The 26,367-nt window shown below is 37.3% G+C and overlaps 1 protein-coding gene across 1 annotated transcript in view; it reads left to right on the forward strand.

The window, feature by feature from the left end:
• The window catches only part of LOC306883783 (AF4/FMR2 family member 2-like), a 237,431-nt gene that overhangs the window by 141,715 nt on the left and 69,349 nt on the right, over positions 1–26,367 (forward strand). The window contains 4 exon segments of the mRNA XM_079439265.1: positions 4,750–4,836; positions 8,465–8,498; positions 8,718–8,772; positions 22,300–22,351. Of these exon segments, the coding sequence (XP_079295391.1) occupies positions 4,750–4,836; positions 8,465–8,498; positions 8,718–8,772; positions 22,300–22,351 (228 nt within the window).

Here is a 26,367-nt window from a genome sequence, read left to right on the forward strand (position 1 = left end):
GCTATCTATACTTAGGAAAGTTATTGCCCTATATTATAATATATTAATTTAGTTTCAAATAAATAACTGAAAAAAAAAAAAGATAACTACTATTAAAAGTGACTAAAACACAGAGCAAAATTACATAAATTGTAACTAAAATGATATTAAAAATTGGGGAAAAAACGGTAACACTTTATTTGAGGGTCTCTTAACTAGTTGTTTATTAGCATGCATATTACTAGAATATTAGCCATTAATAAAATTTATGCCAATAAATGCCTTATTCTACATCCTTACCCAATACCTAAACTTAACAACTAGCTTACTAAATATTAATAAGCAGCAAATTATGAATTTATTGAGGGAAAAGTGTTCCTATTCTAAAGTGTTACCGAAAAAAACAGTAACACTTTAGTATAGGGGACCAATTCTCACTATTAACTAGTTGCTTATTAGCATGCCTATTATTAACATATTGGCTGTTTATTAGTACTTATAAAGCACATTTTCTGCATGACCATATTCAACATCCCAGATACATCCATATACCTAAACTTAACAACCAAGTATTAATGAACAGAACATTAGGAGTTTATTGAGGCAAACGTTGTTGTTAATGGTTTGTTAATAGCGAGAATCTGACCTTAAAATAGTTCAATTCATCATATTAATAAAAACTATAATAGTATCTAAGTGATTCTAAAATACTGCCCGGAACATTTACAATATATTCATTGGAATTAGAAGTACAAATGTAATTTGACCAAAATGACTTCATGAGCTGCTTCAGTTTATACACTGTAAAAAATACCAGGTGACCTAAAATGTGTTTGCATTATGGTCTAATTGAACTATTTTTATTCCAAATATAAAATTGGCTTGATGCAACAGAATATTGCGGGTCAAAATCGAAATATTGCTGTCAAAGAGCCAGGAATGGGCCAGGATGGTCGACTTGTCGATTAGGGAGGTTGAGAAGTGTATTTATTCAGATTTTTGTTTTAGCTTTAATATTTTTGGCAGCAGCACTTTAAAGGTAATGAATTCAGAGAGGAGGGTGGGATGTTATCATGCTGAGAGCGTGTGCTGCTTCAGTGTGTCAGCACGGTAAACTCTCTGAGAGAAGTCATATCTCCAAATCCACCTTCTTTAAAGCAGCACCCCTGCAGCCATCAAAGCACCACCGTTTTAACAAGCCCAACGCATTCAACAATACATTTCAAGACAGTTTGTATGAGACTTTAAATAACCTGCCATGAGCATTGTTCCTGTTATTATGCATAACAAAAGTCTGTTTTTTTCTGTTTGAGCTGTTGTAGATTTGCAACAAAAGGTTACAGGTATTTAGCCTATATATTTGTTGAATATATGTCATTTACTCAATTATCGGGCAGAGCAGTTTAAATTGTTTTAATGTAAATGTATGCATTTAATGTTTTTTTCAGTGTTGTGTTTTAAGACAACATACAAACTTTAAAGCAGTTCAAAAATAGTCCAGTTTTTAAGAATGCGTCTTGAGACCTCTACTCTTCTCTTTAAGAAAACAATCTATCTAGAGATGATTCAAATAACAGTGCCATTTTGCATATCCCTACAAATAAGTTGTTTAGCTTAAAAATACATAACTGTTCAAGTAAGGATCAGTCAAGGTCAGTAAGGATTTATTCATTCATTTGTTTGTTTTCCTAATGGTTATTGTAATATATTTTAATATTTGTAATTTTTAATTATTTAATACTTACTTGGTTTAATACTCACCAAGGTTGCATTTATGTGATCAAAAATGCTGTAATATATGCACGAATTATTACAATTGTAAAAAACTGTTTTCGATTTTCAAATATAATAATAGTAATAATAATAATAATAATACTAATTCATTACTGTGATGGTAAAGCTGAATTTTCAGCAACCATTGCTCTATGCTTCTTTGAGAAGTTGCATTATTATTATTATTATTACTCCCTGACCCCAAACTTTTAAACAGTAGTGTGTCATGCATTACGTGCAAATGCTGCATCAAAGCCCATTAGCCCATTTACTGTATCTCCTGTTCTCAAAGATGAAGAAATGAAGTGATTCTCCATGGAGAGAAAGGCTAAGCCATCAGCTCGTTTTACAAACAGCAGAAAATCCTGATCCAGGCTCATGCACAAGCTGATATGATTCTTTAGGGTCTTAATGAAAAGTCTATAACATACTTTGGTTAAAATTTCTCAATGGTAGTGTAAAAAACACCTTCTTTACCCTGAAAAATCAGCTCTGTTTTCAGCACACTGTTATAGTCCATGTTGCTTTAAATGCTCATGAGCTCTGCTGACTCCGCCCATCTCTTCCGTGGAGTGACGAGCAAACCATAGATGCGCGTAGATTCCCTATTCGACCGCTCCAGATACCTTGACGCGTCAGCCATCTCGCATTCACCATAATAATTAATGAATATTCAAAGATATACAAGCGTGTGACTTGCTATTGTAGACGCACACAGTCATTGCGCTCAAAGATTTGCAGAAAAATGCCGGATGGCTTACATATTGCGGCCCATAGAAACAGTCGATAATGAGGATTCTAGGTATATATATCTATGGAGCATACTAAACTTCAGCCACGAAACTGGCAAACTAGCACATTATTAGGAAAGGCGATTCATAAAAACCCTTATACTCACTTCTTCTGTAGATAAAGCTGGATCACGAATGATTCGGCCGATTTATGTAGATCGGGGATCGTTAACGAAAGTAACGAATCCTCAGCATCTTCAGCCGCTCAGATGTCAGGAGTAAATGACGACTGATATATTCATTATTGATTCAATTATCATACACACATTTATGTTCAAACAACTTGTAAAGTGAATTTTGCATCCAATGACCCCTTTAAAGGTCATAAAATATCTAGAACAGAGCCAGGTTGAGCAGATGTGCAACTTTAGTTAGATGCAGTTGGATGTTACAGTGCCTGAGAATATATAAATGCCAAATGTGCAGGATTAATGATAATACATGATAATCATGATGATAATAATAACCGGATTAAAATCATTGGTTTTATGTTAGTGGTTTATGTTTTTATATGTAAACAATATTAATCTTTATACTGTGAGTTAATGTAGTTTGTGTTCATCTGGCAGATCCTGACATACATATTTAAAAAAACAGTTCACCAAAAAAATGTCTGAAAATATAGCATAATATGTTTCAAGATGCAGATGAGTTTGTTTCTTCATAAGAGCAGATTTTGAGAAATTTAGCATTACATCACTTGCTCACCAGTGGATCCTCTGCAGTGAATGGGTGCCGTCAGAATGAGTCCAAACATCTGATAAAACATCATAATAATTCACAAGTAATCTCCAGTACATGAATTAATGACTTGTAAAGTAAAAAAAAAAAAAAGTTTTTTTTATAAGAAACAAATCAATCAAGAGTTTCTCACTTTAAACCAACGCTTCTAGCCAAAATATTAGTCCAAAATACATAATAATGCTTCCTCCAGTGAAAAACTCCATTCTCTGTTTTTCCTCTCACATCAAAATCCACAACATAATTATTTAGGACTGTTTTGGACTGTTTTCACTTGTTTTTCGCTTGATCTGTGCATATTTCTCCTGATTCACAGGCGAGACAATTTTTTCACTGGAGGAAGCAATATTATGAATTATACTTTGTCCACAAGCGACAGTTAAAACGCCTTAATGTATTTGTTTCTTACAAACAAACTTTATTACTTTACAAGTTATTTGATGGACTGGAGTGATGTGGATTACTTGTGAATTATGTGATGTTTTGATCAGCTGTTTGGATATTTCAATACTTCATTCTGACGGCACCCATTCACTGCAAAGTATCCATTGGTGAGCAAGTGATGAATGCTAAATATCTCCAAATCTCCAAAACTTATTTTATTTATTTTTTTGCATGAACTATTCCTTTAGGCATAACATAATCACTTCTTGAGGCCACTGTCTCACTGCAAACTAAGATAAAGGACCATAGAAAGGAATGGTAAAGAAAAATTTTGTATGTAATACGAATGTAGCAGTGTACTAACATTTTTAAGTACACTAAAGGCTGTTGGAACACAATATTTCCCATCTGAGCACAGATATGTGTGGGATGTATAGCTGAGCTGTCTGAGAAGCGTAAGAGTAAACAGTCTCTGATCCGGCCTACTCGTGTTTGGATAACCTTGTTTGGCTCCAGGAGCAACGCTCCGTTGCTTTTAATAAATTTAATTTGCAACTCAAAACTTCCACCGCCATGCCTCGCCCCCACTGAAGCTCGGAGAAATGAATGGATTTTGTGTGCATTTTTCTGGAATGTAATAACACAGGTTTTCTTGGGAGAGAGTGTGCCGGAGATTTCACAGTATTCCTGCGTGTGATGTCATTAGGAAAGATGGCCGTTCATTTGAAAGAAAGTTTAAGCTCTCTTCTGAGGGGTTATCTGTGATTGTTTGGCATCGTCATTTTCGTTGTCGCTTCTAATAATCGAACAAGATGTTTGTTTATGTACTTCTGCTCTTAGAACACCTTCATCACTTTTCCTACCGGATACATGTTGATCATTGAAAAAATTGTGTGGCTTGTGTTATTTATTTTCATAAAACTCATTGCTCTCTTCGCTTCTGCATCTTTGATCATGTTTAGCCGTGAATTTTATTCCATGCTCAGAAGTTGCTGATTCATTTGAACAACAAGCACATAATCTATCAGTCTCTCTATCTGTCTGTGTTATTATAATAACTATCATTGTGTTATCGTTGTAGGAGATGACCCACTCCTGGCCTCCACCTCTCACTGCCATCCACACACCAGGCAAAGCTGAACAAACCAAGTTTCCCATCCCTTCAAAGGTGGGCTGCTTCTCTTTCTTTCTCCCTCTGTGCCTTTTAACTTTTTATACTAAATGGACTTCATCAACATTACAGCGCATTAGTCAACATTACTGAGTTAATACAGAGTATCATGACATAAAATGCTATTGCTAATTATAGGGCTTGCAAAGCAAGCAGTTGATATTCTTCAGAATGGTTCTGGCTTTAAAAACCTAGTGAGCTGTCTAGCCTCCTTTCTAACTAAACCTGATTGAAAACACTTTACATAGGCAGCAACTCCACACACATACAAATGGTGCTTCTCACAAGAGAAAGCTTTAGTATAATTTTGTGTTAGCTAACAAAATCTATTGGTAACACTTTATTTTAGGGTCTCTTAACTAGTTGCTTATTAGCATGCATATTACTAGAATATTAGCCATTTATTAGTAGTAATTAAGCACATATTAATGCCTTATTCTACATGACCTTATTCTACATCCCTAATCCTACCCAATACCTAAACTTAACAACTACCTTACTAACTATTAATAAGCAGTAAATTGTGAATTTATTGAGAGAAAAGTTGTAGTTAATAGTGAATAAGTGTTCCCTATTCTAAAGTGTTACCAATCTATCAATAAAAATACACAGCACACACAAATATAGAGTAAAATAGAAATGTACTAATACTTCTCACTATTTAATGAATTAAAGTATGTACACTCACTGGCCACTTTATTAGGTACACCTTGCTAGTACTGGGTTGGACCCCCTTTTGCCTTCATAACTGCCTTAATTCTTCGTGGCATAGATTCAACAAGGTGTTGGAAACATTCCTCAGAGATTTTGGTCCATATTGACATGATAGCATCACGCAGTTGCTGCAGATTTGTCGGCTGCACATCCATGATGCCAATCTCCCGTTCCACCACATCCCAAAGGTGCTCTATTGGATTGAGATCTGGTGACTGTGGAGGTCATTTGAGTGAAGTGAACTCATTGTCATGTTCAAGAAACCAGTCTGAGATGATCTGAGCTTTGTGACATGGTGCATTATCCTGCTGGAAGTAGCCATCAGAAGATGGGTACACTGTAGTCATAAAGGGATGGACATGGTCAGCAACAATACTCAGGTAGGCTGTGGCATTTAAACAATGCTCAATTGGTACTAAGGGGCCCAAAGTGTGCCAATAAAATATCCCCACACCATTACACCACCACCACCAGCCTGAACCGTTAAGACAAGGCAGGATGGATCCATGCTTTCATGTTCTTTACGCCAAATTCTGACCATACCATCTGAATGTCGCAGCAGAAATTGAGACTCATCAGACCAGGCAACGTTTTTCCAATCTTCTATTGTCCAATTTTGGTGAGCCTGTGCAAATTGTAGCCTCCGTTTCCTGTTCTTAGCTGACTGGAGCAGCACCCGGTGTGGTCTTCTGCTGCTGGAGCCCATCTGCTTCAGGGTTGGACGTGTTGTGCGTTCAGAGATGGTATTCTACATACCTTGGTTGTAACGAGTGGTTATTTGAGGTACTGTTGCCTTTCTATCATCTCTAACCAGTCTGCCCATTGTCCTCTGACCTCTGATATCAACAAAGCATTGTCTACACAACTGCCGCTCACTGGATATTTTCTCTTTTTCGGACCATTCTCTGTAAACCCTAGAGATGGTTGTGCGTGAAAATCCCAGTAGATCAGCAGTTTTTGAAATACTCAGACCAGCCCGTCTGGCACCAACAACCATTCCATGTTCAAAGTCACTTTAATCCCCTTTCTTCCCCATTCTGATGCTCGGTTTGAACTTCAGCAAGTCGTCTTCACCACATCTAGATGCCTAAATGCATTGAGTTGCTGCCATGTGATTGGCTGATTAGCATTTTGTGTTACCAAGCAATTGAACAGGTGTACCTAATAAAGTGGCTGGTGAGTATATATTAAAGTGCCCCTGTTGTGGGTTATGAAAGGTTCATATGAAAGGTTGACATGCACGCAAGCTCAAAAACACTTTCATTTTCTTATAATATGCATTTTATTTTACCTTAATTGCTCAATGACTCCCAAACAATTCGCTCAACGATAATTTTTTCCAAATCCCACCTTTGCGTGACGCTAATCTGCGGTGATTGGTCCAATTGGTCGATTTCATTTAAAGCAGTGTTTATGAGCACAGTGCTGATTTGTGTACAGTGTTACTGGGGAAACAGATATTTTTAACGCTCCAAAAGAGGCACCTAGTGGCAAAGAATGAATCTGCATTTTCATTCAGACCAACACAAAAATCGACTGATGGTCAAGTTTCCCCAGGTCGGCACGTGCAACAAGTGGGCGCGCAGTATGCTATTGTTTCATGTTGGCGTCAACATGAAACTGCTGGGGTTTTAAAAACATTTAAATGATTCAGAGTCGACTCTTTCTTTTGAGAGACAATAACTTTATACACAGTGCACTTTCAGATTTAAAACTTTGCAGGATGCTCTGTTTTTAAGTTACAGAAAGAGGTAGTTAAGCTCAAACCATTTGTACAGACTCCATTTAAAATGTGTTTTTGTTAAATTGGCTGCTTTTAAATTGTTTTTTTTTTTTTTTAGAAGATATACTTTTAAAAATGTTGTTTTGGAATACATGGATAACATTTAGCCTTAACAATTTATTTTAAGGTGTCCTCGTTAGACGTTACATGTACTTATTATTATTATAAAAATAGATTACGCATAATTACATGCAAATATCTCTAAGCCAAACCCCAACCCTAAATCTAACCATATAGTAAGTACATGTAGTTAATTAATAGTATTACTTAAATGTATAATTACACTGTAACAAGGACTACATAATATATAGTTTAATCCTTTAGCTTTATCAATAAAAAAACGTTTTCCTTACTTAATTTTTTTTCCTTTGCCCTCACACACTTTTTATACTCTGGGAGTTGTTCTAGACTTTGGGCACTTGTCATAACATCTGTTTATCAGTCTTCACCGGATGTCATTTGACAGACATCCTGAGATAAGCAATGTTATTAGCACGATGTCAAACTGTATTTACCTCTTAGCTGCTTTGAGGCAACGCGTGACTCATGTTACTTCTGATAGTTATGTAACTCTGTGTAGCCAGTTATTCTGCTGTCTATTAGAAAACAGGTTAAACTGTTTAATCACATTTACAGTATGCTTCAAAAATAATAGTACAGAGTTTTAGAACAATATTTTAAATTGAAATAACAAGCCTGCTAAAAACCATTGTGCGAGTAAGTACTGGACTTTCCACTCAAGTTCCCTTCAAATCCCATGATACTCTTTTCTCTCTGCTGTGGTGTCCGTTATTTGCCTCTTAATATGACATGGTCTGAATCTCATGAGTTGGCTTGGATGACGCTGACTCTGTAAATCCATCTGTAATGGTGGCATCGGCGGGTGCAGACGTCTCTCCTCTGGACCTGCTCGAGTGTAATTTGTGTGCCTGCTCTAATTGTATTAGTGTAAAATCAATTAAAGCTATCAGCAGAACTATTTCCCATCTGTAGCTGCTCCATGCGAGTCAATGCACAGAATGTAGCTTTTTTTTTTTTTGCAGTCGGATGTTGGTATTATGTTGGATTATGTATTTTTTTGTAATGTTGACTTTCAATATATCTTTTTTTTTTATTATTATTATGCAGGATTCCCAGCATGTGACCTCAGGATACAATGGGAGTAAGAAACATTTTCCTTCTTCATGTCACATTTTAGCTCATGCCAAATTCAACATCAAGCAGTACTGACAAAAAAAAAGCAATACAATTCTGATTTCCAATAAAATAATATCATGGAATGCTGTGTTATTGACACATTGTATTCTGTGCCAGATTGCTGGTATTTGGACGTGTGCAGTCAAACCTGTTCTCTAATATTTCCATGAAATTCTTTTCACAGAACGCTGCAATGTTTCCAGTAACAAGCCTGCAACCAAGTCGGTACCACAGAAGTCGTGAGTATTCATTTGATGAATTATTTGAGGGAGTACCCCTGGGTGGTAAAGAGAGAGAGAGAGAAAATATTCATAGCCTTTTTACTTTGTTCCCATCTGATCAATTCCCAGCTGAGGGAGAAAGGCAGTCTTCACCAACAAACATTAAAATTGATGGTCCTTCACTTTAACCCTTTCCTAGACTTCCTCTGACATATGTAACAACATTTTATTCAATGTCTACGATATGGCATTGACTGAAGCAAACAAGTTGTATACTATATAACAGAGCTTGTCGCATTTTCATCATATATGTTATGCATTTGTGTTGTGCAATATCATTGTTCCATGGTATTTTGTTCAGACATCTTAAGAGGAACATTATACATTGCATTATATATGTTCATAGAAAAACACTTTTGGTAAGTAAAACTGTAAGGAAATTTGATTATCAAATCGGAGATTAATCAAATAATTAATGAATGTTATTTTTACATAAATGTAACAACATTTCTAATACAGTGATTATTATTATTATTATTTTTGTTTTGAGAATTAAGTTTGCAACTCTGCAAAAAATATTAGGTATTTTGTCTTGTTTCCAGAAATATCCTAAAAACTAAATAAAATTACTTGAAAAGGAAAATGCCATCAAAACTTATCTATATAAATGTATGTTGCTTTGTTAATTACCATAAATCTAACAAATATTACCTGTTTATTAAGGAGTTTAGTGAGGTTTATAATTTAAGCAAAACATATAATACACATTAAATAAAAAAAGACTTCTCTTTTCACGTCTACTTTGTTGATAGCAGAACAAAGAAAAAGTGTATGGGAACCTGGCAGTTATTTGCTATAATTTTTAATTTAAATTTTTCTTAGTTTATTATTAGCGACCAAATTTAGGTCAGTTAATGTGAATATTTTCTATGAAAAGCGAAGAAGTATTGAACTTGAGTGGTGCTGAAATATGTTCTAAACAGCTATGACAAAGTCAAACAAATGAAAGTGTGGCAGAGAGTGTGTGTCAGTTTGGAGAGGCAGCGATGGGGTGATACTGCTAACAATAGCTGGAGGAATGCTGCATTGTTTACTTGTGGAAGCCACTTAAAGGCTGCAGTTATCTGCTGATCTGGCCCCAGTCTCTGATATGTCATTTTCTCTTCATTCCAGAGACCCAGAGCAAGCCTTGAGCACTGCTCTTTGTGTTTACTGCATGCCGTTCACATATCCCACTGTCTTCTTACACTGCTCCATTATTCCTTTGCTGCTGCACAGAATCACTCCGCCTGTATTCATCTCAGTTATGTGCCAGATATTTGAAAGGTCTTAAATGATTTAACCAGTCCAAATATTTAGGGATGCAGCCCTCAGGGTAAGAACATTTATGTCAATACTGGCTTTGTCCTCGAGAGCTGAATGCATGATCTTAGGCTGAATGTTTGAATTGTAGGCAGAAATTAATATCAGGAAATATTGTGCTGACAGAAATGTTACATGATATTGAACAGTCTTTGCATTGCTGAATGTCAAAGGGGGATGAGGAATGTGAGAACTGGTCTGTCGCCTGTGAGCCATAGGTCTAAACACGAAATGCTTTAATCAAAACAATCACGAATGAGAATTCTTTCAGTCAAGTCCAAATTTATTTAATTGACAGTACTTAAACCTAAAAATGATTCGCTGAATCGTTCACTCACCCCTATGTCATTCCAAACCCGTATGAGTTTATTCCTTCTGCTGAACACAAAAGTAGATATTTTAAAGAGTGTGGGTAACTAAACAGTTGCTGGTCCCTATTGACTTCCATAATATTTCATAAAATTGAGGTCAGTTGGGACCAGCAACTGTTTGGTTCCCAACATTCTACGTAACAAAATGGGAACCAGCAGCTGTTGACTTCCATAGAATTGTGGTAACCAAACAATTGTTGGTCCCCATTGACTTGCATAGTACTTCATAATACTGTACACGTGTCAATGGGGACCAGCAACTGTTTAGTTACCAACATTCGATGGAACAAAATGGGGTTGCTGGTCCCCACTGACCTCCATACTATGAAATATTATTGAAGTCAATAGGGACCAGCAACTGTTTGGTTACCAACATTCTATGGATGTCAACAGTTGCTGGTCCCTATTGACTTCCATAATTTTTCATAGTATGGAGGTCAGTAGGGACCAGCAGCAGTTTGGTTAATCATATTTTATGGAAGAAAATGGGGACCAACAACTTTTGACTCCCATAGAATGTTGGTAACCAAACAGTTGCTGGTCCCCATTGGCATTTATAGTATTTCATTCTATGGAGGTCAATGAGGATCAACAAGTGTGGTTGGTCCCTATTGGTTTCCATAGTATTTCATAGTATGGGGTCAGTGGGGACCAGCAACTGTTTGGTTACTCAACATTTTATTTTATTTTATGATCATTTTATTTGACTTCCACAGAATGTTGGTAACCAAACAGTTGCTCGTCCCCATTGACAAACATAGTATTTCATACTGTACAAGTCAATGGGGATCATTGGGGATGAGCAAGTGTTTTTGGTCCATATTGACTTCCATAGTATTTTATAGTATGGACGTCATTGGGGACCAGCAACTGTTGACTTCTACAGGATGTTGGTAACCAAACAGTTGCTGGTTCTTATTGACTTCCATAGAATTCCATACTGCAGAGGTCAATGGGGATTTACAACTGTTTGGTTACGAACATTCTTCAAAATAGCTTATTTTGTGTTCAGCAGAAGAAAGAAACTGCCCCTTTAAATTACATCCACTTTTGGATCCACAAGTGAGCTTTATAATATTGTTGAATTGCTTCTAGATGTTGACATTATGTAACACTTTTCAGTGAGTGTTGTGAACTCTTCAAGTCCCATAACCTCGGGCAGTAATGTTTCTCACTCTACCACACAGATATCTCAAGACTAACATGGAGGATTCAGATATGCCATTTTATAAACCTTTAGCACTTGAATCTCTCCCACTTGAGCCACAATCATCCATTAGGTGGATAGTACAGAGGCTTTAATTTGAAGTTTACCGTGGTGAGGAGTCGTAAAACGGCACTTTTCCTTGTTGGATCGGCCATTTTGTAACCTCCTTGCGAGTGCCGGTGATCAGTGGTGTAATTTACTCGGAGCCTGATATTAGTCAAACTCAACTGGTGCTTTTCCCACCGTCTGGGAGAGCACACCAGAGGATATGGGCTTAGTGTCAAACACAGACAGGGCCGCAAGCCAAGGATAGCCTCTACTGCTAGATTAGATATTCTCAGGGATGTCGCTCTGCTCACACGTTCTGCTTGAGGATATTATTATGGTGTTATGTTCCACTATGGAATATTGGATTTATAGCAATAGCAGTGTTTTATTTTGACCAGCATCTTCCCTTAAGGCAATACACTACAAGCAAAGCCAATGTTTTTCATGCACTGGTCAATTTTGAGATTTTAGGCTATTTTGCTTTCATAACTTGACTTCTTTTTGACTAGTGGAAAGAAAATACACATTTAAGTGTATATCTTATTACACTTGCTCAACAGAAACTCAAACAGGTTTGGAACAAGTGGTCACCCTCTGATAACAAAATGTTAATTTTTGGGTGAATTATCTCTTTAATGCCAGAGACGGTGCAGTGAGACATTTTATATCTGTATTTAGAGAGAGTTTTCATTCAACTGATTGTCATACAGTACACAAAAGCCTGTCTGATTACTCCTTCATTAAATAGGCGTATTATACAGCATTCATCTCACATGATGTCAACTCAGGGAGTCATCAAACTGTAATTGATTAGGCTTAATTAGTCATCAGAAGGAAGGGCAAAGGAGAGCGCTAAGTGCTCTCTTCATGATGGAAATGGTTGCGGATGGTCTTCAGCTTTGGTTTCTAATGATGCCAAGATGCTCTGAACTGCCGCAGCCTCAAAGTCAGAGGTTGATCAGACAGCCTTTGCCAGCATCCAGATCTGAATTAAGACTAAGAGCACTGTGGCAAACATTCTTAGGCAAGGAAGAGGATGAACTCATTTTAAACCATTTTATATGAGAGAAAATTACAAGATATCAGGAATGCACTACCGTTCACATTTTTGTGGATAGTAACTGTGTTTTATTGAGCAAGATGTATTTCCAACTGACCAAAAGTGGTATAAAGGCAATAAAATAATTAAAGTGGCAATATGATTTCAAATAAATACTGTTCTTTTGAACTCTATATTCATCAATGAATCCTGGTACAAAAATGTATCACGGATTCCATAAAAAACATGAAGCAGCACAACTGTTTCAATCACTGATAATAATAAGAAATGTTTCTTGAGCTGTAAATCAGCATATTAAATTAATATATAAATGTTATGATTTCAGAAGGGTCATGTTACACTGAAGACTGAAGTAATGCAGAAATTACTGGAATAAATTATATTTTATGTTATATTAAAATAGAAAACAGTTTGTTTCAATTGTAATAATAATTCACAATATTGCGGTTTACTATATTTTTTTATCAAATAAATCCAATATAAGAACATTAAAAACATACAAAAAATCGACCCCACAGCAGTGAAAAGGTATATTTTTGGCATCATAAAAAGTAAAATAGAATAGAATAGAATAGAATAGAATAGAATAGAATAGAATAGGCCATCATGCTTAGATTCTGTAATCCGGATAATACAAGCTCATTTATCATTCCTTCTTCCAAGACCAAATTATCTGAACTTCTGTATCCACATTAAATGTACAACATCTCGTTTGTCGATTTTCATTTTCAGATTTGTGTCTGTTTTTATTCCACAAACTTCTGACACAAAGTCGAAATTGAAATAAAACATAAATAAGAACCTTCTGAGCTAACTGAGAATGAATTATTAAAACAGTCAATTTAAGTGAACTGTGGAAGAACTACTTTTGAGCAATACGGTGTTCCTCTGGGATGACCACACAGTGAAAAGACATCTATTATTATTGACGACGTGACATGGTTGAACGAAGCATTGTAAGCATTTTTTTCTTCCTCCATATAAAACACTCCTGATGTCTTCATGTCCAAGCATACATTTGAATTCACGGCATGCAAGGGGTTTCTTTCATCCCTTTTAGACAGCACTTCTGAAAGACTATGACATTCCCTCAGCGGTGAAGATAAACACAGACAACAGAATCCCTGCTCTTGAGGAGAAAAGAAAGGGAACCCAGACACGAGGTGGGGGGAGGTGCTTTTTCATCACAAACATTAACATAGACTCTTGATGTGACACTCCAGTCAACTCTGAATCTGAGTCGGAAGTGGCTCTGGGCCAAGGTAAATAACCCGCTGGACAGAGCGAGACAGAACAGGGGAGGTTGTGTGAGGATGAATGGGACAGGCTGGAGGTGGAAGCAGCCCTCTGGAGCACTTGTCCATCAGGGGCTCCTTAATCAAAGTTTTCCTAGGATAGAGGATGGGAGGAGAGGGGTGTTGCCTTTGCACTTCCCACTGCTATGTGTACTTTTCCACCCCAAAGGTTTTTTTTTTTTCCTGTTTAATCTCAGCATGTTTCACTCTGAGCGTTCAGTCCAACAGTGAGGACTGTTTCAGTAGCAGCCAAGATGGCAGTAATTCCTGTAATTAATTCTGAGTCATCTGTGTAGTAATTATTAGTTGTATTATTATTCATACAATACTTTGGTAACACTTTAGAATAGGGAACACTTCTTCACTATTAACTACGACTTTTCCCTCAATAAATTCCTAATTTGCTGCTTATTAATTGTTAGTAAGGTAGTTGTTAAGTTTAGGTATTGGGTAGGATTAGGGATGTAGAATAAGGTCATGTAGAATAAGGCATTAATATGTGCTTAATTACTACTAATAAATGACTAATATTCAAGTAATATGCATGCTAATAAGCAACTAGTTAAGATACCCTAAAATAAAGTGTTACCAATACTTTTACATTGGTTGCAGGTTTAGAAAAAGAGAGAGAGAAAAAAAGAGTTTTTGTTTGTATCAACTCTTTTTAATAATTTATGGGGATTTATTTATGTGAAAACTCTACAAAACAACATTTATTTATTTATTTAAAATGTGTGTTTATTTATGGGAAAACTGCATTTATTTATTTATTTATTTTTTGTTTATGCCCATGCCACCTGACAGATATCACTAAAATAGGTGTCTTGAGAAATCTAAAGAAAGTTGAAAGTGTAAATGCAAAAAAAAGTTGGAGGCGTGGCCTTTACTTTTTTAGCCAATCAGACATATTCTCTGTCTGTCTGTCTGTCTGTCTGTCTGTCAGTATTTAGGTTTATTGTCAACATTGGGTTGACCATGTGTTTGGAGGATTAGATGTTTGGAGGATGAGGATTGGCTACATCTTTGCAAAACACTAAAATCAAAATGTTTACATAGACATTTTATTGATTATTTCCCCATAAACAGCCTTCACACGTACTCAGTGCACTGATAGTAACAGATAGTAAAACCATGGTACTAGTAGTTTACTATGGTATTAAATGACTAACCATTCATTGAATGGTATTTAGATAGTACACTGAAATACTTCAAAGAATACTATGGTACTATTGTCCGAGTTATAAAACATGATTCTATCTAGATGCTTTTGTTTACAATGGTATTACCATTGTTATTACCATGTGTGTGGGAATTGGGTAGCAGTAGCAGCGTTTGGGACCTTCTCTCATGAGTTGCTTTCGAGACGTGCGTGGTGTTGACAGAACTGGAGCGCTGCTGAGTCTCAGGGCAGTGCTGGCGTGCTATTGTCTTCCCAGAAAAAACACAATGTGTTTATTTACTGCCGAGCAAGTCCAAGTGCATTTTCATGTACCTGCCTGTGATTGAAACGGTGACTCTGTGTGGATTTTTTTATAAGGCCTGGATTCATTTCCAAAGGGGCTACAGTAAACAGCTTTACTAGGAGTGGGTTCCTCAGGGACCCTCAGGAAGTGATGGAAACATTCTTCTATCAGGCCTCGGAAGGAAACGCAAAAAGAAATCCCCCTTTTTGTGCTTCACTCTCAACGTATTAGCAGTTTCTCAATTTAAACAAGGTGCTGCGCCGTAAAGCTAACAGATAGGGGTCATTGTTCGTGTAAGGGGAGAGATTTTGTTTATTGTTCTATTAAGAACTATACTGCCCTCAAACTCAATATAAAATCCTGTCATAAACTTACATTTATTGCCCTCTGTTAGCAAAATTCATATACTCTTAGCCCTGCCAGATCAGAACCCCACTCCCTATTCACCTCCAAATATTAATTCCAGCTTGCCAATGTTGACACGGAGTATGAGGGTGACAGTCGCCCACCCTGTCGTTACACACACACACGATTCCTCTCCAGAGTGCCTCCCCTCCTCCCCCTACATCTGGTCGCCTGGCAGCTCGCTGGAGAAAAGGCTTCTATTGTGGAGCTGTCAAAGCGCTAAGCTAAGTGGGCTAAGGGAAAGCTCTCCTTAACAAAGGAGCCTGTCACCATCAAATAACAACAAGAAGAGAGAACCCAGAGGGACGCTCTTAAATGGCAATTTGGCACCTACGGTGGTCGCTGTAAAAAATAAAAAATAACTAGAGACACATCTAATAATAGTAGTTATAGGGAGGGAGGAGGGTTTGGAAAAAACTGGGGGAGTGAGGGGTTATTATAGAGGTGTGAGACTCGGTGAAAGGGCAAAGTCTGGACCAGGAAAACTGGATCAGTACACTATCTTTAAGTGACAAGCTCTCCTGATGAATGAAGTCACGGTGTCAAGAAGAAGGTCATGACACGGATATGTTACTGCACCAGTCAAAGGTGTAGGAACACTTCTGTCTGTTTCTGGATGGACTGTTTTCTGATTGTCTGATTCATCACACACAAATCAATATGCGTAATATATCCACCAGAAAATGAAGTTCTGTGCAAGTTCCCATGATGCTAAAATAAGTGCTTTAGAAGAAGACGTTGTTGCTGGATTTGCATAAGTTTCCTGGCAGTGAATCTTCGACAGAATTGAAAGCAAGAATGAATAGTTAGTAAGGTTTAGGTTAAGTTCAGTTTAGGTATTGGGTAAGATTAAGGGATCTAAAATATGGTTATGAAGAATAAGGTATTAATATGTGCTTTATTATTACTAATAAGCAATATGCTAGTAATATGCATGCTAATAAGCAACTAGTTAGTTGTGAGAATTGGTCCTTAAAATAAAGTGTTACCGATTAATCTTGATCAATTCAGACATACTGCAAAACAACTGCAAGGGTAGTTCAAATAGTTTGAGTCTATCCAAAAATCAGAACAAATTCCAGTTTGACCATAACTAGTCATGGAAAAGAAGCTCTAGGACACCATTCACGATTAAACCTTCAGAGAAGATGATGTGAAACAAACAAAGCTAGTTGGCTGGCATGGTTCATTGAAGCAGACTTACATGAGTGAAAATAAAAAGACATCTGAAGAGTGAAAGTTGGTCTGGTGGACTGATGAATCTATATTTCAGACTGTTGAACAGCTCACAGCCAGCATGGCCATTAATGTCCATTTCCCAAACATCATCATCCACCAATATCTGGAGTGTCCAATCCGGCTCCAAGAGAGCCAGTGTCCTGCAGAATTTGGCTCCCAACACATTTGCCTAGACGTTTTTAGTAATCCTGAAGCTCTTGATTATCAGGGGTACGTTTTGTTATCGTTACCAATAAAGTTAAATGGAAATAACAATCAAAGTTAGCAAATTATCCTTTTGGGGAACGCACCCCAGGTTGTGTTTAATTAGGGATTAGAGTTAAACTCTGCAGGGCAGTGGCTCTCCAAGGAGTTGGACTGACCACCACTGATCAAGATAATGAACACTTGGTAATTCCATGTCCTTTTAGCAAGAGGATGACCCCCAACACCTCAATCTTGGAATTACTGCAGAAGAGTCAGGCAAAATACTAGCAAATATCTTTGCGACTGTTGTATTTGGTCAAGGCCAGATTTCTCAGAAATACTTTTATTCTACTGGACTTAAAACCCAAGACATCCTTGAAATTTCTTGATCGCTACCTGCAGTAACAGTAAAGGCACAAGAGGTTTAATTAAGGTACATTGTTATTCTCAGGGATATCCTTACTGCCACTGTCATCTTGTTGTTGCTGACTGGTATCTAGACCTTAAGTTTTTTTTATATGATTGTTAAATGTGCTTTACACAAAGTTGGAATTGAATTGAACATCGCTACAAGGCTTTTGTGATCATAATTGGCATTCCTATCAATACACTTGAATCCCCCTTGAATTTCACATTAGTCATCCATTTGCCTATCAAGTAGCTGGCAGTCAGCTATGGAGACAAGTACCAGGTGCCTCACAATTTGCAGGATACCTCTGTGCAACACGCCAAATTTTAGTAATGACCAGCGAGTGTTCCACTCTCACAATTAGGGGACCATAGCTGGCATACAGCCCAGAGCCGACCCATGAGACCCCAGAGTCCAGAGCCCAGCAGTTATGTGGCACAAGTCTGCTACTGCAAACTACATGACCCGCTCTCTACGGAAAGTCCGCTCTGCCCTCAAAAACATCTGTCTGCTCTGCCCGAATATCATTGAAGCCGAGAAAGACACACCAATCTGAACTTGGTCTGAGATTGCACCTTAAGAGTTTGAATATCCCAGTGCTTTTGAATATAGTTGTCTTCTTTTAAATGAGGTATTTTCTTTTAGATAACCCTTTATCATTTGTCAGCTTAACATATGGTTTTTAAGGTCACTGTGTCCCATATATTGCATAAATGCGTTTTGAGTGGTTTTTTTATTATTATATAGGGGCTTTCGCACCGGTGGAACCTTTTCATGTAGTAGTTCCTAGAACTATTGGTGGAAGTTTCTGCTTTTTGGCGTGTTCACACCGCAGGAACTAGGAATGGTTTTAGTTCTAGGAACTCCATTTGGGGGAACTAAATTAGCACCTACTTAGTAGTCTAAAACAGTTCTAAGAACTACCAGTGACGTAATTATATGTTGATTGGCCAAACGCATACAAAACACAGACTACCCAGCATTTTTAAAAAGCAGTGTAAAACTATTTACTCCACGAAAATGGAAAACAGCGATAACAGCATTTAGCTACCTGGTTTCTGCAGTGTTTGGTTCTTTCCTCAGCCTCAGTGGTATGTAACACTGCAAGTTTGCATAGGAGATTTTCCTGCTCTTTCAATCACATAAATTGTTTAAATTCCTTCTCCATTATCACAAAACCCACGACACACAACAAAAACAATTCCGATCACGTAGTTCTCCGTTCACCGGTTGTTGATGTTTGTAAATGCCACGAATAAAGACGTCATTATCAGCCACTTCAGAGTTTCTGCTGCCGATGCAAATGCAACCAGAAAAATGGCCCAAGGAAGAAACTGCTTCTCTAGGAACCACCCTGATGGCTAGTTCCTATAGAACTAACTTCCTAGAACTACACGGTGCAAAAGCGCCTTATCCTTAACTCCGAGCATGAACTTTTTTGATTAACTTTTAACTCCAGCGGTAACATACTGTGGAAATATGCATATGAGAACAGATTGTTTATGAGGGGGAAAACATCAGAAACATGGATAATTATGTACTTGGGTGAAATGTAGAGGGGGAAAACATCAGAAACATGGATAATTATATACTTGGGTGAAATGTACACCAGAATTCTGGAACAGATTTGGTTCATAGCATTTTGGGTCCTTCAAACCCATTGAAGCTGTACAGTAATGAGTGGAGACACTGAGAAAAAGCACACCAGCTTTTGTTTCACTTCTCATGTGCTAACAGTTAGAAAGTTTAAAGGCTTTCTCTGGGTGTTTGGTTTTCTTGGCCTTGGTTTTACTTTGATAACCCGCTGTTCATTTAAACTGTGTGTTTTAAGCAATTCAAGTTATTTGAGTGAGAACACACTGTTGAGAATATTGGGTAACACTTTGGGACCAATTTTCACTATTAACTAGTTGCTTATAGCATGCCTAACCATAGTTAATGGTTTGTTAATGGTGAGAAGTGGACCTTAAAATAAAGTGTGACCGAATATTGTAACTAGTAACAGAGCCACCTACCTTTGTGCTCTTATACAGTGTGTACTGAGGCAGCAAAATCAATGCAGGCAAAGCCGAAAGAATCAATAACCTGATCATGAAGGCTGTTTCAAGCTCCTGAACAACACCTTCCATCTACTCCATGGGACTGTTACTGTACACGTTTAGCAACAGGTTTCCATGTGCAGTGGAAGAGTTTTTTAGGTTTTTCCTCAAGCTGCTCTCAACTCTATTTGAACTGAGGCTTTAGCCATTATATCTGTTTATCTAGTGCCCTAAGTCCTTTTCCTCCAATGAATCACCTGCCATACTGTAAATGTATTGATATACAAATAAACCCTGGACCAGTGAATAGGAAAAGTAATAGCAAGGCAGTATAAGTAGTTTATTACATAATGGGTTATCTTTTAATCTACCTCCTGCATCTGGACAGATTTACTGTACATTAGGATGATGCCGTCACCACACAATGTCTGAGAACAACATGTTACAGCACGGATATCCCTTGTGAGTCAACTTATCTGATAATTGTCTACTGTATGACTCAATAGACTCATACAGTAGGGGTGAAAGATGACTTGACAGATCTAAACATCATTGAAGCTTAATGGAAAGTTCTGGAGTTCCCACCTCACTCATTTTGCAAAGAAAGAAAGAAATCTTTATTTTCCTTGTGGTGTTCCCATTTGACTAGAACAACACCAGGTTGAAGTCAAATGCCTTTGGTGTTAACCAGAAACCACCACACCTAAACATCATTGAAGTTTGCTGGAATTTTCTGGAGTTCACAGTATTGCTGGGTTTTTACCTTCTTGCAAAAAAAAAACTAGAATCTTTTTCCCCATGTGGTGTTCCCATATTCCTAGAGTTACCAGGATGAAGTCAGACCCCTTCAAACTTAAAGGGACAGTTGACCCAAAAATAAAACATCTGCCATCATTTACTCACCCCCATGTTAGAAACCTGTATGACTTTCTTTCTTCTGTTGAATACAAAATAATATATTTTGAAGAATGTTAGTAACAAAACCGTTGACGGTAGCCATTGACTTCTATATGTTGTTGTTGTTTGTTTGTTTGTTTGTTTCAAGAGTATGAAAGTCAATGCAACCAGCAACTGTTTGGAACCATATGAGGTAATCATTTATGAGTAAATGATGACAGAATTTCGGTAACACTTTAGTTTTCGGACCAATTCTCACTATTAACTGGTTGCTTATTAGCATGCATATTATTTTAGGCTGTTTATTAGTACTTATAAAGCACATATTAATGCATTGTATGCCTATTAGAGCCCTTAATCCTACACCCATGCCTAAACATAACAACTTCCTTACTAACTATTAATAAGCAGCTAATTATGAGTTTATTGAGGCAAATTTCATAATTTATAGTCAGTTAATAATGAGAATTGGTCCCCAAACTAAAATCATTTTTGGGTGTGCTATTCCTTTAAACACAATTGCCCAAATCATTATTAAAGGTCATTGGAAAGTTTGTGAAGTGTTAATTAGGTTTCCTTCTTTCCGTCTTGAAAAACAGTGAAAGTTCTTAATTACAGTGTTGACAGTAAAATATAATTTGCCCTTTTCTGTGAATTTTATGTCCTGTCCAACACATCCTTGTGTTTATAAATGTATAATATGTATTTCTGAATGGTTTGTGTGAGTAAGGCTAATTGTTGGTGTCAGTAGCTTCTTCTAATGGGACATCACTCCTCGTGTTGAGTGAAACAGATGTGGCAAACAATACAATGTGAAGGCTCCACAGCTTCCCACAATCAATCAGTCTGCTTCATGGAAAAACTCTCTTTTGCTTTATTTGTTCTTTTCTTTGTTATTCTTTGCTCATGTTTATTCTCTCCTGTACTGATCGTTTTATATGGACAGAATAGATAATGTTGCACACTGTGATCTAGAAGCATATTCATAATCTCTACCTGCAAATCATCTGTTAGCAGAAACTATGCTCTTAAAAGCAGTGCACTTTCAGCACCTGGTTTCCTATGTAGGTCTTTCACAGCATCTGTTAGATATTACCAGGTTAATGACTGGTAGTTTTGTTCAAAGTCCTTCTCAATCTACAGTCCTGCACGACAGCTTAGGTCATTGAAAGCTAAACCATAAACACATTTTGTTCTTATAAAGGGCTTTTATTGTTTCAGTGTTTGGGGAACTTTCGTCTGTTTGTCTTTATTTCATGGCTGTGGTCTGTTCTGCTAGCAATCAGGCCTTGAAAGAGTGTCGATACAGACAAGGGTGTCAGCAGCCTCTCTGGATGATGGCATTGATTTCACATAACATTGTTTTCTTTTATATATCTATCTGTCTTGCTCACTACTGTAGTACTCACTACCAATTTTTGTTTATAATAGAACTTATAATCCAAGTTCTTAATTAATAAATTAGCATGTATTTGTTTATTTAATTATTTGTTTTTACTTTGAAGAAATATATCCCATACTTGATTTATGTGTCATTAAAACTTGGTTGTGTTTATTTTGGCAGAATGCTTGAGGATGACCTAAAAATCAGCAGTGATGAAGAGGACAATGAACAGGTAACTGATGCTATCAGACAGATGCAGCTGTGGGCAGTCTGAAATATAGTTGAATTCCAGGACAGAATATTGTTTTAGCTTGATTCACAGTCTCATCCTGAGCAAACACTGGAATATCAATATAATCAGCTTCCGTGTATATATATATATCATTGAAGTGGAAGACATTGTTTGCTCATGTGTAATGATATAATGCATATGCAGCCGTGTCTGTATACACACTTAAGTATCAATGGAACAATTGCTAAAAAAAAAAAAAAAAAAAAAGGCACCTCGCCCGTATACAGGTCATTAGAAACATGTATTTCTCACATCTGCCTGAACTAAGAATCAGAAACTATCAAGCAACCTGATCGCTAGGGTCTAATGTCTCATAAATAATTTAAAAGAAGCCTGTTTTCCTGAATATGATATATGCTCACATATATACGGTGGCGTGAAAAAGTGTTGGCCCCTTTCCTGATTTTTTATTTTTTTGCATGTTTGTCACACTTTAATGTTTCAGATCATCAAACAAATTTAAATATTAATCAAAGATAACACAAGTAAACACAACATGCAGTTTTTAAATGAAAGTTTTTTTTGTATGAAGGGAAAACTAAATCCAAACCCACATGGCCCTGTGTGAAAAAGTGTTTGCACCCCCGTTAAAATATAACTGTGATTTATCACACCTGAGTTCAGTTTCTCTAGCCACACCCAGGCCTGATTACTGCCACACCTGATCGCAATCAAGAAATCACTTAAATATGACCTGCCTGACAAAGAGAAGTAGACCAAAAGATCCTCAAAAGCAACACATCATGTTGAGATCCAAAGAAATTCAGGAACAAATGAGAAAGAAAGTAATTGAGATCTATCAGTCTGGAAAAGGTTATAAAGCCATTTCTAAAGCTTTGGGACTCCAGCGAACCACAGTGAGAGCCATTATCCACAAATGGCGAAAACATGGAACAGTGGTGAACCTTCCCAGGAGTGACCGGCTGACCAAAATTACCCCAAGAGCGCATCCATGAGGTCACAAAAGACCCCACAACAACATCTAAAGAACTGCAGGCCTCACTTGCCTCAGTTAAGGTCAGTGTTCATGACTCCACCATAAGAAAGAGACTGGGCAAAAATGGCCTGCATGGCAGAGCAAGACGAAAACCGCTGCTGAGCAAAAAGAACATAAAGGCTCGTCTCAGTTTTGCCAGAAAACATCTTGATGATCCCCAAGACTTTTGGGAAAATACTCTGTGGACTGACGAGACAAAAGTTGAACTTTTTGGAAGGTTTGTGTCTCATTACATCTGGCGTAAAAGTAACACATAATTTCAGAAAAAGAACATCATACCAACAGTAAAATATGGTGGTGGTAGTGTGATGGTCTGGGGCTGTTTTGCTGCTTCAGGACCTGGAAGACTTGCTGTGATAAATGAACCATGAATTCAGCTGTCTACCAAAAAATCCTGAAGGACAATGTCCGGCCATCTGTTCGAGACCTCAAGCTGAAGCGAACTTGGGTTCTGCAGCAGGACAATGATCCAAAACACATCCACCTCTGAATGGCTGAACCTCTGAAAAAAATGAAGACTTTGGAGTGGCCTAGTCAAATCCTATTGAGATGCTGTGGCATGACCTTAAAAAGGCGGTTCATGCTCGAAAACCCTCCAATGTGGCTGAATTACAACAATTCTGCCAAGATGAGTGGGCCAAAATTCCTCCACAGCGCTGTAACAGACTCATTGCAAGTTATCGCAAACGCTTGATTGCAGTTGTTGCTGCTAAGGGTGGTCCAACCAGTTATTAGGTTTAGGGGCAAGCACTTTTTCACACAGGGCCATGTGGGTTTGGATTTTCGTTTCCCTTCATAGGCAAGGCTTCATTCAAAAACTGCATGTTGTGTTTACTTGTGTTATCTTTGATTAATATTTAAATTTGTTTGATGATCTGAAACATTAAAGTGTGACAAACATGCAAAAAAAAAAAAAAAATCAGGAAGGGGGCCAACACTTTTTCACACCACTGTATATATATATATTGTGATATACACTGTATGTACATATAGGCATGCACTGTAGTTAGAGGCATATGTCCAACATATACACACATTTATGAGAAAGAGAGAGAGAGAGAGAGAGAGAGAGGAAGAGAGAGAGGGGGGAGAGCTGTGTTGTAGTGGCATATATAATTTTGCCTTTTTTCACATTTGCTACAAAATAAAATAAAATACAATACAATAAAATAAAATACCTCATGTAAAAGGAGACAAGAGCATTGTCCTTGAAATTTCACCTCCTATGTATTACATTAATTCATTGGCAGCACTTTCAGCTTGAGGAGCACTTTGCCCTATTTTTAGGGCATTTTACTATATTAATGACACCAATTTAAAGGCATATATACAAATTAAGCTTGACAGGATCATGGCATATGCATGCAATGGGGCAAATGTACAGCACTAGTCTAGATCTTTTTTTTTTCTTCTACAAAATAGCATTATCTTCTGTGGTAACTGAACATGTCAAAAGCAATGTTTTAAGCTGAATTGAACCCCCAATATTCTCTTAATATGGAGATTTTATTTTGCCTTGTTCATTTTGAAAAGAATAAAGAAAATGACTGAATAGTTCAATTTTCATAAAACAATGTCAACGATCATCTATTAGAAGTTGATTAGGGTCACAGTTTTTGAACAACTCAATAAAAATACATGCTTAGACAGTGTCCTTGAATACTTGAATATAATACAACAAAGATTGTTAATTATGTCTCACTTTACTTTTTAATAATATTTTTTTTCAATGTCTTTTCTCAACCTTCAAATTGAAAAAGATAGTAATAAATGGATGTGCAAAAAGACATAATTTGTTATGGATCACTACATAATGGGGTTTGAGCTGTTTGGGTCCAACAAGCGAAGCAAGTTTTCATTAAATGTGTAAAATCCTGGTTAATCAAAAGGATTATCTTACAAATGAACCGAGTCCTGCAGGGATGCTTATAAACCCATGAAACAAAATAAATACCACAGTACGAAATACTACTACTACAGATGTTATAACAAAATTTTAATAAAATAAAATAACATTTAACCTTTAAACTGGCCTGTTTTTCACCTAAATTGAAATAAAAATGCTCATCAAGCCCTGCGAGGTCCTCATTATACAGTTGTAACATACAGTTAGACGGCTGACGATTTGTCATTGCTTTAGAATAGATCATTCATACTACACTGATGTTTTTGTTTTGCTGTAATTTTTTTTTTTTTTATCTTTTCTGTTGTGAATTGAATATTTAAGGTCTGACTAGCACAAATTGATCATGTTTGAAATGGCTTTGGCCTTGTGTTGATTTCAGCAAGCACTGTGCTAAACCACTCCGTCACATTAGCTTTTTGGGAAAGCTAATGTGATCCGAATCACAATAGTGACGCCCCCAAAAACTCCCTCCTTTCTCTGTTTCTTACATGCATAACCCTTAAAGCAAGTGCCCAAATACAGTCATGATGGAGGCGACCTGACATTCGTGAGAGTTCACGGGCACGTGTGCTTGTGTGTATGCGAGTGTTTGTATGTCCCTGGCCGCGTGTGGGTTTACCTACGCACGCCACCGTCAGCAGCAACGGCCCCCAAACATGTTGCCTAGCAACATCCATCTGCAAGCAGCCTGGAATGAGCCCAAATTCCCCACTGAGAGGGAAACAGCAATAAGAGGGCCTGTGACAGATGATCTGAGTTGTTTCATTTAATACACTGTGAAGATCACTGGCTCCCTCCCTGAATGATAAATGGACTGTACACAGATCAATGGCCGCAGCATTAAACCGAAAACCTGCCCAGGTAGCGGTTGCTCGGCGCTGTGTTCATCTGTAGTGCCGGATATCTCAATATATCCCTATTTACCTTGAGAGATTTGATTCTGAACGTAGCGCTTATGTGCCAGTAAAGCACTCTATGATGCATTCACTACAGCCAGAAGGAGTCACTGTGACAAACATACAGCTCAGACCAAAAAAACAGCGCGCTATAGAG

The sequence above is a fragment of the Barbus barbus genome (genome assembly GCF_936440315.1).
Source record: "Barbus barbus genome assembly, chromosome: 17".
In the NCBI taxonomy this organism is placed as follows: domain Eukaryota; kingdom Metazoa; phylum Chordata; class Actinopteri; order Cypriniformes; family Cyprinidae; genus Barbus; species Barbus barbus.